Source organism: Rhea americana, unplaced genomic scaffold (genome assembly GCF_003343005.1).
Source record: "Rhea americana isolate MKP2758 unplaced genomic scaffold, rheAme1 scaffold_226, whole genome shotgun sequence".
NCBI classification, from domain to species: domain Eukaryota; kingdom Metazoa; phylum Chordata; class Aves; order Rheiformes; family Rheidae; genus Rhea; species Rhea americana.
In genome coordinates, this window is record NW_028186342.1 from 523,750 (window position 1) to 540,870 (window position 17,121).

Here is a 17,121-nt window from a genome sequence, read left to right on the forward strand (position 1 = left end):
AGCATAGGAGGAAACCACCTTCCTTGAAAGAAACTTTTTTTCTCCCACACTGGGTAGAATGCAGAGCACCCCTGCACCCTCTCAACAGAGGAGGCCTTCTCCAGGCAAGTCACTTCTTTGAGCTTCCCCAAAAGAGGAGATAGGGCCTTCTCATCAGAAAAGCTATCTTGCAGCAGTAGCGAACAGTAGCAAATAGAAAGTGACTGACTGAGGAGGAATCTGTTGTGTGTTTATGCCTCAGTGGCAGCTATGCGGACAGCAGAAGAGAAAGTTGAAGTTTGTACTAGCAAAAGTCAGTTTTGCTAGCCAACTGCTTTGTGCTGTTCAGAAAATAAAAGTTAACTGCAAGTTCAACTGAACTAGCCCATACGCTACAGAGGGCTGTTGCTGAATGCAAAATCCCACTGAMGTTTTCTTCAAATCAGTAGAAATGTCCCATGTGGTATTCTTTTCCTTCCCCCATTGTTTTTGCTGCTTATCAGTTTCATGATAGGAGGAAAACACACCAGGGAAATTCCCAGCAAAAGCTTTGCCAGCCTGAACGTAAGGCAGAAGGTCTTATTTAGCATTAAAGAGATATGGGCATATGATATGCTTAACTCCAAGACATACATTTTGAATTCATAAATTGCTGAGAAATAGAGGTAAAACATCAAAATTACTTCAGCCAAAGGCTAGAGTGGACTCTAAAAGGTTTAAAATTGGGGTATCGGATTAAATGAGCAATATGAATTTATGCATCAAGTCTAGTTAGTAAGATCATATTTAGCAAGTATTTGCACATGAAGCTTCTCATACTATTTTTTTTTAAGAAAAGCCAAAGCAAAAATCCAGTGCTCAGAACCTCAAGCTAAATAATTGCAGACATGAAATAGCACGTGTATTTTGAATAAGGTGAGTACTTAACTCTTCAAACAAAAGGATATAGCAAGTTCTCCCTTACTTACAGTTTTCTAATATGAGATTCTGTGACTGAAAACAGAAGTTTGAGAATTAATGCATAAAGTGTAAGGTAAGATTCCATGGGTTCCCTTAAGGTCACACTGCAATGGGTCCCTCATTTCCGAAACAAAGAAAAAGCCTACATACAAAGAAAAAAAGTATACCTTTAAAGAATTTAAGTCCTGGAGAAGTGACCATCACTTTGTTATCTAGTCCCATGCTTTTAAGCACTAGTGTGACAAAAGTAATGAGGCGTGATTTCAGCTCCTGAACATGTCTAGATCTTTACTGAACTGGAACCTCTAGCTTCCCCAGTTTATACAGTGCTTTGTTTTGGCATAACTAACACTGATGAAAAAGTTTTTCTATAATTCCCTGTATGTATCTAAAACTTAATTCCATTGTAGTGCACCTGTGTGGAGAGATTTACAGGAAACCAGAATTACTCTGATTGTTAGTTGCATCTATTCTCCCCAAGGTAGACTGCAGGACTGGAAACTATGAATTTGGAGCTTGCAAAAGCACACTGAAGCAGTCATAACAAAACCTGAGACGATAAATGCCTCTGCTCTTCAGTGCTCTTTGTTCAAATATACCTGCATCCACTTCTCCTTGCTGTATTCAGGTACAGAAGCTCCTGGGAAAAGCCAGGCACAATATTTATTAGTTTTAACAATTAATTCTGGTTGTGCAATCCACAGTGTAAGGTCTGTGGAGACATATACAGGGTAAATGATAAATACTATCAAGGCAGCACTAATCAGCATTAAGCATACTTACTGTGTACTGCAATTTAGAAATAAAATGGAAGCAGCGAAACCTTTTTTGAGAGCAGTCATGGCAGAGGAAGAGTGGAGATGGCAGATTTCTGAATCTTGTTTATCAAACAGCACAGAATGTAACTCCATASACATTAGCAGCCCCAAAGTTTTCATTTCTGTGTCCATGTGGGATTAACTTCTTTACAAAGATACTTCACTGGAGTTAGCATGTGATCAAGAGGCCAGTACGCGTGCTTCGTGTCTTGCTGATCTACTTGCCCAGTCCACAGCTAGGCACTTGAATAGGTCTGTCTGGGCAACACAGTAGATACACCAGAAAAAACAGGTTAAGTCAAAAACAAGCAGTAAGACTAATTTTGCCAGGAGGTATGAAAACAATAAAAGCAGGGATCCTCTCCTGTCAGACTAGAGGAAACATGCACAAGCTAACAGAGGAGCTGTTTGCTGGTGTTTAAAGAGAAGGAAAACACAGACTCCGTGACTTGAAAACATGGAGTCGGTAGTGGAGCCAGAAACATTAAGAGTAGTACAACCCTTCTTCACGCTTCCTCCTACAGGCACTAGCAAGTACCACAAGCAAGCGTGCTCCGTGACCACCCATAGAAATACAAACAGTATTGCCCCAGCATGACATGACTGTACATAAACACCTCTGGAGTTACAAAACTATCCCCTCATACTGCAGGCATTAGAATTTAAACTAGCAGTTCTCAGACAGGGATRCTCTGAACATTTTTGCTGGACAGGAAGTAAGTCACATCTGAAAGGAAGGAGGCATTGGTCATTCCAGGAAAACTCCACCTAGCCTTCATTCCTTTCTTCTTCTTACTCTGCCTAAGGATGCTCCTCTCCCTAGCACATACATGGAGGGTAAAAAGCACTGCTTTGACTMCATTTCAAAAACAAAAGTATGCCCGATCCACAAGGCTGCTTCCAGAACTGCTGAATTAGAAGTTTATCTGTAACATATATGAGGAGAAGTAAGGACAGACAGATGTGGACAGGACCACAATGAGACGCAACAAGAAACCAAACAAAAGGAATAGGACCTGCTTGAATTAAGTGTGACTACCAAGGTGGTCTGAGAGACTTTACCACAGTACATTCACGTTCTGCACTGTGCAGCTATTTGACTTGATCTTTGTCTTAAGTCTCTTCACAGCTGCCTCACCCACACAAACTCTTCCCACCTTTTCTTCCATCTCCACCTCCCTTTACTGTTCCTTGAGCTAAATCTACCTCCCAAGAAGTTTTTAGCATTAATGCACAGCTGTTCCCCCATTAGCATTCCCTCATTYGCTCCTGACCTAGATTGCTATCTAGATATTGATCACTGGCACAAGGACAGACTAGTACTATGTTTTTGCATGGCATCTAGCACAATCCTGGACCTTCTGCAGTTAGCCCCTAGACACTACTGGGCAGTGGACAGGCCTGTGACCCCTCTGCAGAGGCAGCACGGCTCTCGCACCACGGTGGTGCGGGGCAGCGGCTCTGTCACAACGTTCTCCAGACCGAGGGATGCTGAAAAATGCTCTGGGACCCAAATGTCATTGCCGGGGGCTCTTCCGGGCTGCCCAAACTGTGCAGCGCTGGCAGGAGCCCTGCCAGATGCTAGCGTTTTAAGGCAGCCTTGCTGCACGTGTCGAGATGAYGCTGCGTAGCTGCAAGACGCTGTGCCAGGCACGCTCGCTGCTGAGAGACGAGCGTTGTGCGCTCTCCCCACCAAAAACCCCGAGGCCTCCTCTGTGTAGGCTAACCACAATCCTTTGAGAGGCTCATGTATTTACAAACTGAGGCATGTTGAAATCAAAGGGGATACCATATGACATAATTCACATTAAAATGTCAACAGGCTGACAATTTATAGAGCCAATCCACCGAAGGTGGGGAGAACTAAGACGTGGTAATTGTTTAATTCCCACTTAAACCAACAGCAGCTTTACCTTCAAAAGCATTACAATGTGCAGGGCCTTTCAGGCTCCACTGTCAGCCAACTGATGCCAGCAGCTGGCACTTGGCCAGAAATTAGATAACAGCTTTAACTATTTATAGGCGCTTCTCACCAGCAGTGCAACAGGAAACGAGGAAGACAGGATGTTGCTTTGAGAAATGCAACTTCAGTCCGCACCACAGTAAATATTTGCCTTCATCACAAGGATAACCTGTTTTTCATGAACGCAGAGTCCCCTTTCATTAACACAGTCAAGCCACAGCCCGAGCTCTCGAATGCCATGGGTCCCCATTACCACACATCAGCCAAGGCATGACACACCTTTTCTGCTGGTGAAGACAATACCTTGGATTGTGAGCTCTGTAAGACATGGACTAATCAACCTCTGTTTATACAGGGCCTGGCACAGAGTGGTCCTGACCCCGACTGGGACCTGCAAACACCACTGCAACAAAACAATAGAAGTATGAAGTGCTCCTGTCATAAATTACGTTAGGGCATATGTGAACTTTTTACCCCCAAAAGATCTCAGTAGCTTTGCCCATATTAATATATTGTGTTTCTTTGCAACGTAAGACTTCTGGGCCACCTTAACTATCACACATCCCTTGCCCACTGACAGACTGCTGCTGACGCATCTTGTAGCCTGTAATAATGCATAAGAAAAGCACAGGAGAGAGAAATGTATGCTAGCAGGAAAAAATTGTGAGGCTGGCTTTTTACCTGCATAAACCACAGCCAATAAATTTTCTATAAATGCCAGCTAATGTTGCCCCTTTGAGAGCAACRGAAAGGGACTGTGTGGACTCCAGAGTCCTTTGCACAGACTTGCTGTCTGTATATAAACAGTAACACCTCATTCTCTCTTCTACCTCATTAACTGAAACACATTAAAACGAGTGTGCACTGGGAACAGAAAATGAGACTGTTAAACCAAGCTGATATAATCCTCATCAGCTGTGGGAAATGAGAACACATCCATTATGCTGAATCAAGTGCACCAACTGTGATTTACCGATAATRTTAAGACCCCAAGAAAGATACTCTTCCCCTGCTGACTCTCTCTCCTGCTTGTTTCATACGATACAGTTCAATCCTCTGTCTTTAAGCCTGCCTCACTTGTTATATCCAAGGCATGTTTCTAGCAACCACCTTCCAAGTACAGGACCGTGGGCCTTAGCCCAATGTTGCAGATAGCTTTATACACATCCTTTGTCCCTAAAAGGTACCTTCTCAGTAAGACAGAGGTAGCCCTCTAACTTTGCTAGGATTGGAGGTGAAATAAAATGCTAGAGTAGCATAGCACACACAGAGAAAGTGGGACATTTAAAAATCACTTCACCTCCAACCAGGACATTCCCATGCAGTATGACAGTATTTCATAAAGGCATGGTTTAACTCAGGTTGACCGTAAGATATGCTGCTTAGGCATCCACACCTTGGCTTAATGTTATCAGCCTTCAGAACAACATAAAAGAGAGGAAATACTGTGGCATCTACATACAAGAACAACAGTGCAAACAGGCGTGCATACTGAGCGTGCTATAACATTGCTGCAGGAAAGTAGTGGATCCTACCACAGCCCCACGCACAGCTTGTTCAGTAGGGCCTGTCTCTGGTCTGCTGCTTTTGAATATTCAGAGGGACAGGCAAGCAGGGAGCAAACTCATCTAACAACACTGCAGCGCTACAAGCACCCCCCAACTCTCTGCGGTTTGACTACCAAATGAACCAAATCAGGGGAGTCTCACCAAGAGGTTACCAGAACCATTACGCAGTAGCCACTGACTGCCAGCAATGCAACTCCACCTTCGGGTCGCAGCTCTGCTGGGCCTCCTAGCAGACATTTAAAGGCTGCTGCTCCTGAGCAGGAGAACAGGGGAGCAGTGAGATGTCACAGCAGTGCCCATTTATTCTTATCCTAGTGAGACAAAGTATGGGAACCTATTTGATGCCATACGAGCTGTTCACTGCAGGAACCAGACAGACAGCATTTCATTTTGAATAGACAAGTGGCTTCAGGCGCTATGCAAGTGCATTGGATTTGAACTGCTGACCTTAAGGGAGAGGCTCAGATTTCCAAATTCTGTTTTCCTTGAGCCAAACTACGCTTCTAGCGTACCAGACAGGGGTCTCTTCTCCCTTATGTCTCTGCCTAACTTCAATAGTTTTAGAGCAAGAATGTAAACAATCACTTTAATACTTGTAACTGCCATTTCAGATTTTTAAACCAAACATAACTATTAAACAGCATTTCTCTCTGAGTGCAATCTATTTTGAATGAAGTCTAGACTCAACTCTCTGGGACTAATTTCTTGATACAAACCTTAAGGAACTAGCAAGACATGCCAGGGTCTAAAATAATAGTTTCCAACAGCCTGTGCAGGCATTTTGAACAGGGTCCATGAAGTCTGTTTAACCAGCATGATGTGTGCAACAGAATCACAAAGAAACAGGCATTTAAAGTGACATCTGTTGGATTAATTAGCTGTGTAATTAGCCTCCCCTCTGTGGAGATAGGCTTTGTTACTGCTGCCTGAAACTTCCCCAGGTGATTTTCTTTGTAACTATCATTCTCRGAGCTGAGACAGAGAGGAGTGGGTGGGACAATTCTAATGCATGTTCAGAAAGAGGTAGGAATCAAAGCTAGAGGCTATTAGACAGCTGAAGGGAAATAAATGACAGTGGGTCAGAGGACTCTAAACCACCACACAAAAGTAGCAAAACCCAAACAAATCACATGCCACCAGCCTTGCAAATTCTGTAGCTATGGACAGCCCCACGTGAGAGGTGAAAGGGAAGGATAAAATTCAAATGTGTTAAATCCTCTCAAATTAGATGAGAGCATCTTGGCCTCAAGCCTCCTGCATCAGTTCCCCTCTCTTCCTACCTCCCTAGCTGGGGAGCCCCTGAGCTGGCAAGGAGGAAGGCAAAGCAGCCTCACAAAGCAAAGACATGCAATGAGGCAATGACTATGCTTCTAGCCAAACCCTTATGACCTGTTCTGCAGGGCAGAAAAAATCTGCCTGTTGTTTAGGACAATGAGAAAACCAAGATCCTACGACTATCTGCACTTCACCAATGATTCAGTGGCCAAGTAAAGGTACCTTCTCAGAAATCCATCCCCATTTTAAATGTAGAACAATAGAGGGAAGAAGATAAGGAATCAAGGCAGTTATTTTTGTGTCAAGTCAAAAGCAATRCAATAGAGAAAGTGTAAGGCAACTCCAGTATAACTCAAACTGGTACCTAAGCAAGCATTTACTGCAAGTTGATCCCAGCAGCTTTTCCTTATACAACATCCAAACAGTTAATCCTGCACAGCTTGTGTTAATGGGAAAGGTTCAAAATACAGTAGAGAGAAGGCAATAGGGGAGAGAAGGATGATACAGCACTCTGGGGAAAGAGCAGATTAGTCAAATTCCTGCTTATTATGTGTACTCCAGACCGACACGCCAAGTCCTGCCAGGGCCACACGAGCTGGATGCTGCTCCTCATAGCAAACCAAGCTTCTGGCAATGCACAAAGCTCCATGCAGGGGGATTAGTAAACTCCTCAAAGGTCATAAAGACACAAACTGATGCTGCTAAATTAATATTCACTTGCCAGGTGGTGGCAGCAACAGAAGATGGAGCCGCCATCGCCCACAGACCTGCACTGCCGAGGCAGTGTCATCGCAGCAGCGTGCAGCCGGGGGATGGAGGTGGGGGAGGGCCCGCGCAGAGCCGCATCGGTGCTGGCTCTTGTGGTTTGGATGACCATAACACAAGGCACCCACTGCAGCAGCATGGCCTGCAAAATCACGTGCTGAGGTGGCTGCCRTATCTGCTCTCTGTCCCACAGCTCTGCTCTACTGGCTGCAATCCTTGGCAGCRTGTAACCTAGAGACAAGTATCATCCAGCAGCTGCAATAAGATTTACCAGATCTTGTCCAACCACATCCCAAGGCAAAACTTTCAGGGAACTTGTTGCACAAGTATAACTTATTGCCTAATTTGAATTGCAAAACCTGATTGCATGTAATATATCGCAAAGCTAGAGATTTTAGGATCGGCAGGTAGGACAATAATGCATTATATATGTAATACATGCATTATTTATTGTAATTTAATCAATTTCCTATGAGATAGAAAGCCTAGAACCTCATGTGCCACYTTCACAGTAATTTTTTGGACTAACTGCTGCTGTTCAGAAATAGCTCAGTTGGCTCACTTACCTTAGGAGAGCACAAGAGAAAGTACACTGCCATACGGCAGCACTAACGCAGCCTAACAGGAAGCAGGAGTCCACTTCATGCCACGCTGGACAGGCTGGGGAAAAGCACCTGGCAGCCACCTCCCGCGCTTGCAAATCAACCCACTGCTAAAGATGGATATTAACAAATGTACATCCATTATTTAATAAAGCACATCATGAGAGAGCCTACAGCTGTGCTTCCGGCTACCTGGCAAGGGCTGTTACCCACTTTACCAAAAGTTAGACCCTCCCCTGCAAAGTGGGAAGAGAATTAACAGCATTTCCTAGGTCATCTGTAATTCATACTATGCAAAGTAGAAACAACTGCCCAGATGCATGAGAACATCAGGCAGTGGAAACCATCTGAATCCAGATCTTCAGCAAAGATGCTGGAAGCAGGCAGCTGAAAGCACTACAATACCTCTCCATCTGCCAACTTTGATCTTGTACAAAACGGTGTCCCCATCTCCTACACCTTGCRACTCAAGCACTCTCATACCCTGACTGGCCCAGTCGTTTTTGCCTGCTTTCGCCTGCACATACTAGGTGCCCATAGGAACATCCTACAGGYGGCCCAGGTAAGGCTCCCAGTAAACAGGCTCATTACCCATCTCGGACAAATCTCATTCCATCTCATTCTCTGCTGACTGGARCATCTCTTCACAATGCTGTATCTCAGGTATGGGAGTAACAAACAACACAYGCGCTTCTGCATCAGCCTCAGCTCGTAGTGACTTATCACATGGAAAAGAAATATGCAGGTTTTGGATCTAAACCAGGTTCTCTGACACGCATTCRGCTGAGGAGCTCTCCTCTTCTGTGGAGTGGCAACCTCCTACAAACATACTGGAGAGGGGGCAGCCGCAGTGACAGCTTTCACCATCCCAAAAGGTCTGCTAGAGCTACTATCTACAACCTGAAATCAGAGCAGCGACTACAACTACCTTGTCCATACAGACTCTGGATGGCAGGCAGGGATAAGACAAGCACTACTTGAACTGAGAGAAATTCCTGCTTTGGGTGTGAAGAATTTAAACATTCATTCACATGTTCCAAAATTATTGTTAAAAATAATGAAGTGTAAATGTTGACTAAACTGGCACCATGCATGGGAAAAGGCCATATAAGAGTCAYGCTTCCAAATCAAAATTATGACATCTTGCAGTGACGTTACCAGCTAAGGTCCAGGACCTTGTGCTCATCACACATTCGTGTTCATTTTGCAGTCTCTTACATTTATTAATCTAGTTTCCTTCATAGGTAAGTTTCTCCACTAGGCTGTTGGTCAGCTTTGTGTAGTGGTAAATTATCATTTGAATTTCTTTAAATGTGAAGTTGCTAGAGTGCCTGGGCCTGCTAGGACACTGTGCTCTGGCCTGGGCTCCTCAGGGAGGGATGGCCAGCATTGCAAACTGTCCCTTGGCCGCGAAGAGCTGAGCTGAGCCGAGTCGTTCAGTTTGCCAGGCACACGGTGCGGCCCCAACGTCATCTGAACGCTGAGCTTCCCGCTGTGTGCGGACCAGAGCGTAGCTCAGAAAGTTTCTCAAGCTGTAAGTTCAGCAAAGCTCAAAGTTTGTTCTGGGCTTCAGCCTGCTACAGTCYGGAGAACTGCCTCAATTCATGGGCTTATTTTATCAGTAAGAGTTCATCCAAGGTTGGAAGATGGTAGATGCGGATTAAAGCTTCAATGAGCAGCTTTAAGAACAACTTTGTAGGSAGACTTTTAAACAGATATTCAGTTGTGAAGCTGCTGTTGGAATTTTAACTTAAAATCTTGCAGGAAATCAGTTAAAAGTTCCTTATATTCTATAATTTAAACTGGCTTCTGGTGCAGTTCATGTTACTCATGAGCATAATTCAGAACTCTGATGCTGCAGCTGTAGTTCAAAAGATAAACTTGCAAAAACAAACCCAAAACACACAGAAGTCAGAGAGTAAATCAAAGGTTAATACAGCTCTAAATCCTCTGTAACAAGCATGATAGATTCTTTGTGAGCAACTTTACCCTAAGAACATTAAAAGACAGAGACAGAAGGAAGTTTTTGCTAAAAATCAAAATCCAAACATGCTTCCTTTTGCCCATGTTAAACCATTTGGGTCTTTCAAAGCTGAATCACGTGGCTGCTCTCAGCCCTGGCAACGCTGAGCTGTGCTCTCCCGYGCGCTGTCATTTCGGTGTGCAAGGCTAAGCCAGCAATACGTTTCTTCAGTAGCTCTTTGTTTAAACTTTTTCTGACTGAGTTACAGGTTTTGAACTGGAGATTTTCAGGAAATCGAAGGAAACATCTGAACTTGGCTTTTGCTCTAGCAGATTAATTCCGTCTGGATATTCCACCTGTGCAATGGATGCCTAGCATTCATGCCTGACCTCCTCTAGATGTGGGGGGCATTGCTTTGTTTCAAATCTATTCTAGTCCATTATGCTCATGAGGATAACAACTTAGCTTCTGTTACAGTAAGCCCACACTTGTAAAGAGTTTGTACGATCTCAGTCTCTATGCTTACAACAACTGATTTCGGTGGAGGGGGAAAAAAATCCTTTTCAAGGGTGGGAAAGTAGATTACATAAAAATAAAATTAAAAAAAAAAAAAATCAGAGCACCTCTGATATGGTGCACTGCCCTGGCACTCAGCATCAACCAGACTCACCACAGAGTGTCTCCGTTGTAGTATCTGTGCATTTGTTCACCATGAATAAATCATGTAAGGACCTATACCTCTCTAGRTATCAGACAATGGTGATGCATGAACAACATTTCAGCATCTTCGAAGGAAACAAGCACACCAAGGAAGTATGGGAGAGAGTCAGAACTTCTCTGCCACACAGACTTTTACAACAGCAACCTCTTCTAGACTCTTCCAACTATTATCCTACTTTTTTTCCCCGTGGTATCACTAAGACAGCAAACAGATAAATAATGGAATTTAAGTAACTAGAGCATAAAATGCAGTACTCCTCTCTCTGGACTGACTAAGCCATTTCCTAGACCAAGGTATATTCTGGTAGAGATATGYACCCTTCCAGTTAACTCTTCTCAGAATACGTGGTATTCTGGATGCATCTGAACACATCTGAGAACGTTGTAAAAACATATCAATGCATCTCTCTGTGCCCATGCTCTCTGCTGATGCCATGTTCAGTGGCAAAACAGCTATTWCAAGAAAATAGGCTTCTGGAATACAGAAGAAAGTACGTTTGAATCTCTCCTAGAGACTACAAAAACTCAGCCTGCAGTGGAAGGGTCTCAGCAGCCAGATATGTAGGATAAGTAGAGAAACAGGAAAGGCAGAATCACAGGCTTCCTGTGTTGTCCTACTTTTACATCACAACCTCAAGCAGTAGAAAAACATTTTAGAATGACAGAAGACTTGCAAAGTCAGTCAAGGTCTTGACCCATATGTGCAAAACTGCTAGTAAGAGCCCCAGCTATGCCAGCTAGGCAGAAGGCATGATGCACACTGGAATAAGCCCTTTCTCGCACGTCACCTGAATGAGTGATGAATAGGATGTTTCCCAGTTCAATCCAAATTTGAACTGTGAATCTGGACTGGGTCAAAGATGATGCAGTCAGCATTCTTTGGTTCCAAACAATGCTCCTGAGAAACACTCCACATACAAATCTATCTCTCAAACCATTCCAGAAAAGAAGATGCAGGTTATACTTCTGTTTTCACACAGACTGCAAGAAAACCTTCCAAAATCATATACAGAAGATGGAGCAAAGCCTGAAAGCAAACTCCAGGTATCTCTATTCCAGCCTCACATATTTATCAGGTTATTCTAGCTAGAGATGAAGAGTCTTCAAATCAGTCCATCTACCCCAAACCAGCAAATCCATTCTTAAAARTTTTAAAATGCACATTTACTACGGTGTTGGTGTTTCCCAGGTAGTTTCTCTAAGAACACATAAAACATTGACCACAAAAAGAGATAAGAAGTCATGGCAAGAGGCACAGGTATCRCATTCCCCCAGTAAGTACAAGATAAATCATCATTTTCTCAAATTAGCCCCAGAACTCTAAGGGGGCAACGAGGACTCAGGAAGAACAGAGGGACAAAAGGTAAAGCTTATTGGACTTTTCAGTTCCTTGTGACAAGCAAGGACTCTCCAATGTTGGATCTCATCCCTCATCGCTGACATGGGAAGAGGAACTGAGGCACACTATTACGATGTGCAGGACAAAGGTGGCAGCAGAAGGCCAAAGGTCTTCCTCCTCTGTCAATGAGCACATTGCAGAAGACGACTAAAAGGTTCACGAGACTATGGGTTAACAGTGTCTCCGGATTTCATTTTTGGCAGCAAGTATCACTGACAGAAGTGGCTCTTGGGCAATGCAAGCAGCCAATAATGTGTGATTTAAGAGGAAAATGGCAAAAAAGCAGAATAAGGAGGATTGTGTGTGATAAGCCTAGTGTGTGCTCTCACCCAGCAGCATCTGGAGAGGATTTTCTCCAGCAGGCAGGGAAGAACTCGATTACATCCAGTTAACTGTGCTCTAAACTGATTATGCATGTGCCAGGCTAATGGATTACATTAGCAAGAGGAAAAATAACATCCAATCAATCTCAATTTACTGCAGACCACACCAAGGCCTGAGAGAAGCAAAACCATTCTGTGAACTACCCCCACTCCCACTGCATCTTTTCAGCTATCAAAAGAGACATGGCATTACAACCACTCCAAAGACTGGAAGAATTGAGCTGAGATCTCAGCAGAGCTCACTTTGCTAATAGAAAAGTTCTTCCATGAAGTGGGAAATTCCACCTATGCTGGGGCAAGACACCAGGAGTCCTGCCTTTGTGGTCCCCTGCACTAGCAGGGCAACAGGAATACAGCTCTGAGGTTTATCAAAATAAAGAAAAGCCCGCATTAGTGTTTTTCCATGGGCTTTATCTAGACATACTAGAAAGTTAATATATGGACCATACAACAGACTTCAGTACTTTGAAACATATTATTCTTTGCCTGGTATTTCACTGCTGTTTTCGTGTCAGAACCAAGGTTGGACTGTAACAACTCTGAGAATYGCCCAGCCCTCTCATGAATCTGAGAGCTGTCAACAATTTCTCTCCACTTGTCTGAGGAAAGCATTTCAGGAATCTTTATTACATGCATCTATGTCCCCCAACCTGACTCTTGGTAATTTTCTTTTTTTCTTTCTCTCTCCTGCCCCCCTTCTTTCCCCCCTTCCCGTGGCAAGGTAGGAGAAGGATTCTAGTGACCTAATTGTCTTTTTCCCAGTAGAAATCAGTGTTACTGAAGGGTCTTGTCCAAGAATTTTAAACCCTAACAGTGTATAGTTAAAGAACAGCRTAAGTGTTACAACTCACAACAGAGCTTTCAAGTAATTCTTTTGTACCCAACTGAATTCCACAAACAGACAAGATCCGTTGGTTGGCATTTTTAAGTCTCAGAAGGACTCTCCTGCTGCCAGTTTCCAAGCTGATTTTCCTCTCTCAGGTTCCTTACACCTCTAAGAGCAGAGRAAGAAGAGCAGACCTGTCCATATTCAGAACCAGCCTCTGCTTGCTGGCTCCAGATGGTAATAGAGATCATCACTGAAGTCTTGGTCTCAACAGAAATGCATTTGTCTTCCTAGTCATCCCCTATCAGCACTAGCTAAGGCCCAGAACCGTATTTCAAGGCATTCCTTCTATCATGCTCCTGGGTCTTTCTCTTCTCTGATTTTGCTGGAACAATTCACTCCTACGGAAAAAACAGTAATTTTGAAATCTTATCTGTCCGCATCTTTGTATGGGTGGGCTACTGTATAGTTCAATGTAAATTGTTACAATCCCATTATGTACAGAAAGGCGTTCAGAGAAATAACCGAGAAAAACAAAGTATCTATGTATATCTATACATATATTAAAAAAAAAAAATTTACCACACTTGGGAAAAAGCATGAAGAAAAAAATGAGGATATAAAGAATATAAAAATTGAGAGAATGAGCGGACAATGAGCAGGAGAGCACGTGTGAACGGGAGGTATGTGGCTGCTCAGATTTATGGCAATTCGTACCTGATTGTTCATACTAAAGCCATTATGGGATGATTAGAGAAAAAGGTGAAGCTTTAAAGTCCAGCGAAAATCAATAGAAACGTCTGGAGCAATTCTGCTGCACGAGTGAAGGACTATTTACCGTATCCGGAGCTCCTCTTGGGTTACAGCACACAGTTCTCAGACCGGGGAGGGGAAGAGGATGGGGAAYGAGAGAAAAGAGTCAGGAAAAAGAAAGTCGTTATAAAGAAGATGCACAATGAGTGTATCTTCTGGAGTCATAGGCCAAATACTGCCGTAGATGAAAACCTATAATGCTTCCAAGCAACGTCTGACCGTTTGTGTTGACAAGTCTACACACACTTAAAYGGATTTTTCCTTCAGCCCTCTCTCTCTTTTCCAGCCTCGAGTCTGCTTACAGATCCCAGCATTAACACATACTGAGCACAAAAACAGGGAAACAGCAGCCCTCTTCCTTTCTCCCTCTCTGATCCATTCAGTCAACCCAGCCCTCTCAATGTCAGGATCCACATGCTTGTCCGAGCATACCTAAAACCTTCACGTTCTTCTGCAGGATCTTGCAAGACAGTTAAACTACCTTATGGAAAACAGTTTACAGTGGCAAATGCTATATTGTATGAACACTTCCAGCAGCAACTGTTGAATTTTTATGCATAGAAGTATCACTGAAACACATACGCAATGCTGCAAGACATAAGCACCCATCACAGCACCTTGAAATGGAGACTTACTGGCCTATTGCTTTAGAAGAACATATTTACTAGCAGAATGCAAATGAAACTGGGTTCCACTTGAGAGATCTGAGGGCAGCTCTTCTCCAAATGATCCCAATCCATTGCACCTAAAAATAGATTTTTCTTTGTCCCAACATTTGTGCCCCGAAGAAAAATTAAGTGAAGCCAATCCTTACCTTATAGAGCTTCAGGCTGGCCTCATGCCTCGAGTTCACGGTGTGGAGACGCAGCTTCTCTAAACTGTTGGTGTAGTAGTCACAAGCATTGCATTTCAGATGTACAGGGTTCCCAATGGCCACACACTTCAGCCTCCACTCATTGGCCTTGCCACCCTCYTTGATATGTGCCACCAGCTGGTATTTCTGCACATGCTTGTCCGTCTTACAGTGGAGTTGGAAATTTGCCTTGAGCTGCGTGTTGTAGCGGCACAACTTGCACTGGTATGAGTCCCCCATCACTGCCTTCCACTCATCTTCAGGGAGGCTACGCTCCACATTCATGTGAAGGCCCAGCATGTCCAGATTATCTGTAGTGAACTTGTTGCACACAGCACACTGGAAGAGCTTCAGCGATGGGTCGTTCGTTTGTGTGAAACTCTCACCCAAGTTCATTAGCTCCTCAGACACCAGCTGTCCGCCACCTAACCGCATGTCCAGGGGGATCTCTCCACCCACTGCGTGAAGGAAAAAGAGGAGAAAAACATCAGAAAAGCTAAATTCTCTACTTGCCAGGAGAAGAGAAGCACAGAGCAGAACACAGGCTCTCAGTGCAATGGTTACACCCACCAAACCTGCAGCAAAAGTCAAGCACAGCAGTCCCTTCCCTTATTCCTCYGCACTGCTGGTCGGTACCATACACAAAGGGTAAGGCAGTAGCATCCAACACGTATTTTGTATCCAATCGGAAAGGAGTGCAGCAGCCCTTGCTGTCCGCCTTGTAAATGCCAAGCTCTGAAAGAGAAGTACCCAGCCCTCTGCCTAGGAGAAGTGGCAAGAAACCCGACTTGCTGCACACTTTCAGAGGAGGAAAATTTCTTGAGTGTTGCACTGAAAGTCCCTGCAACCAGGTCAAGAGCTAGATAATGCTTTACTCTGTTTTTTCTTGCCAACCTGGAGAAGCAAGAAATGTTACTGCATGTAGTATCTGAGTTCAGTCCCTGCCCCCTCAAACCAGTGATCTTGGCCATAACTCCAAGCAATTTGAGTAYTGTAGTACTGTTGCAATCAGTAGCAGGTAATAGTGCAAAAAGAGGCAAGTACCCATGCCTATCCTAAAGTATATTCCTGCAGTATTAGACCTCATCTCTTGTCCAAGAGAAACAATTCAGAATGGCAGACAGTCTTCTAAGAACAGTTGCAATACGTGCATTGAATGCCCAAGGAAAAGACAAGCGCTATTAAGAAAAGAAATGCAAGAGCATGTCAGGGAAAGCCAGCAGGAAGCTTACTATCTTTAACTGTCACAGATCTGCTCTTCAAACCAAGAGCCAAACTCTGTTCACTTACAGCAAATGAATACAGCAAGCTCTGATTTACATCAGAGTACTTTGAAGACACGGACAGAGAGATTTTCTTCTAACGTTAACTTCTTGTGCCAAAGCACAGAGACCAACCACCAGCCTCTCCCTAGGAGCTCTGCTCCACCTTGCTCCCCTTTTCCATTCTGAAGACATTTACGCACCTCCTGCAGCTTTTTGGTATTATACCTTGATCTTACGTCACAGCTTGGCTTAAAAGCTTATTTTATCAAAGCAACCTTCAGGTCAACAGTTACTCAGTCAATTTAAAACAGAGATTTTTATTTTCTTAACTTTTAGCTTCCTACATTTCAATCTGTTTGCTGGGAAAAAGCCAACGCTGCGAGGACACTCACAGCTCAGGCAGAACCAGAAGTCCACATTAACCTTTTTGAAAGCGCATCACCACAGCTGGTGCAGACTGCAGCTTTGGGCAGGGTAAATTGTCTTTCCTCCAGAAATGCAATGTCACTATGTTCAATACAGCTCTAGGCAGCAAGAGCTGCAGCTTACAAAACAACCTGAACGCTGAGTTTGCTAGAGGAACAGTACCTTGCTTTCACCACGCATGTCTTGTACTTGCACAAAGAACTGGTTAAGAGACACCAAGTCCCATTTGGGTGCACTGCCATTCCCATACACCACCTTCTCCAGAAGAGGAGTTTGTCTTTCCATTAGTCACCACCCCCCTTTTTTTCCGCATGTAATCTTCTATGTACCTGCTCAATAAATATCCCAGAAGCATGAAACTCACCACTTGCCTTCTCCAGTCCGCGTCTCCTAATTTTTTTTTTTTTTTTTTTTTTTTTTTAAGTATTCCTCTTAGGATACATCCCAAAATCCTTTCTCTGAATCAGTCTATCCTAAACACACCATGTAGTAAAAACCTGAAAATAGAATCTTCTGAATTATTAATGTTCTATTCAAACGCAG

At 43.7% G+C, this 17,121-nt stretch overlaps 1 protein-coding gene across 1 annotated transcript in view; it reads right to left on the reverse strand.

The window, feature by feature from the left end:
* ZFHX3 (zinc finger homeobox 3) overlaps window positions 1–17,121 on the reverse strand; it is a 196,080-nt gene that overhangs the window by 106,568 nt on the left and 72,391 nt on the right. Inside the window, exon 3 of the mRNA XM_085305745.1 lies at window positions 14,849–15,345. Coding sequence (XP_085161871.1) covers window positions 14,849–15,345 — 497 coding nt within the window. The remainder of the gene's footprint in view (window positions 1–14,848; window positions 15,346–17,121) is intronic.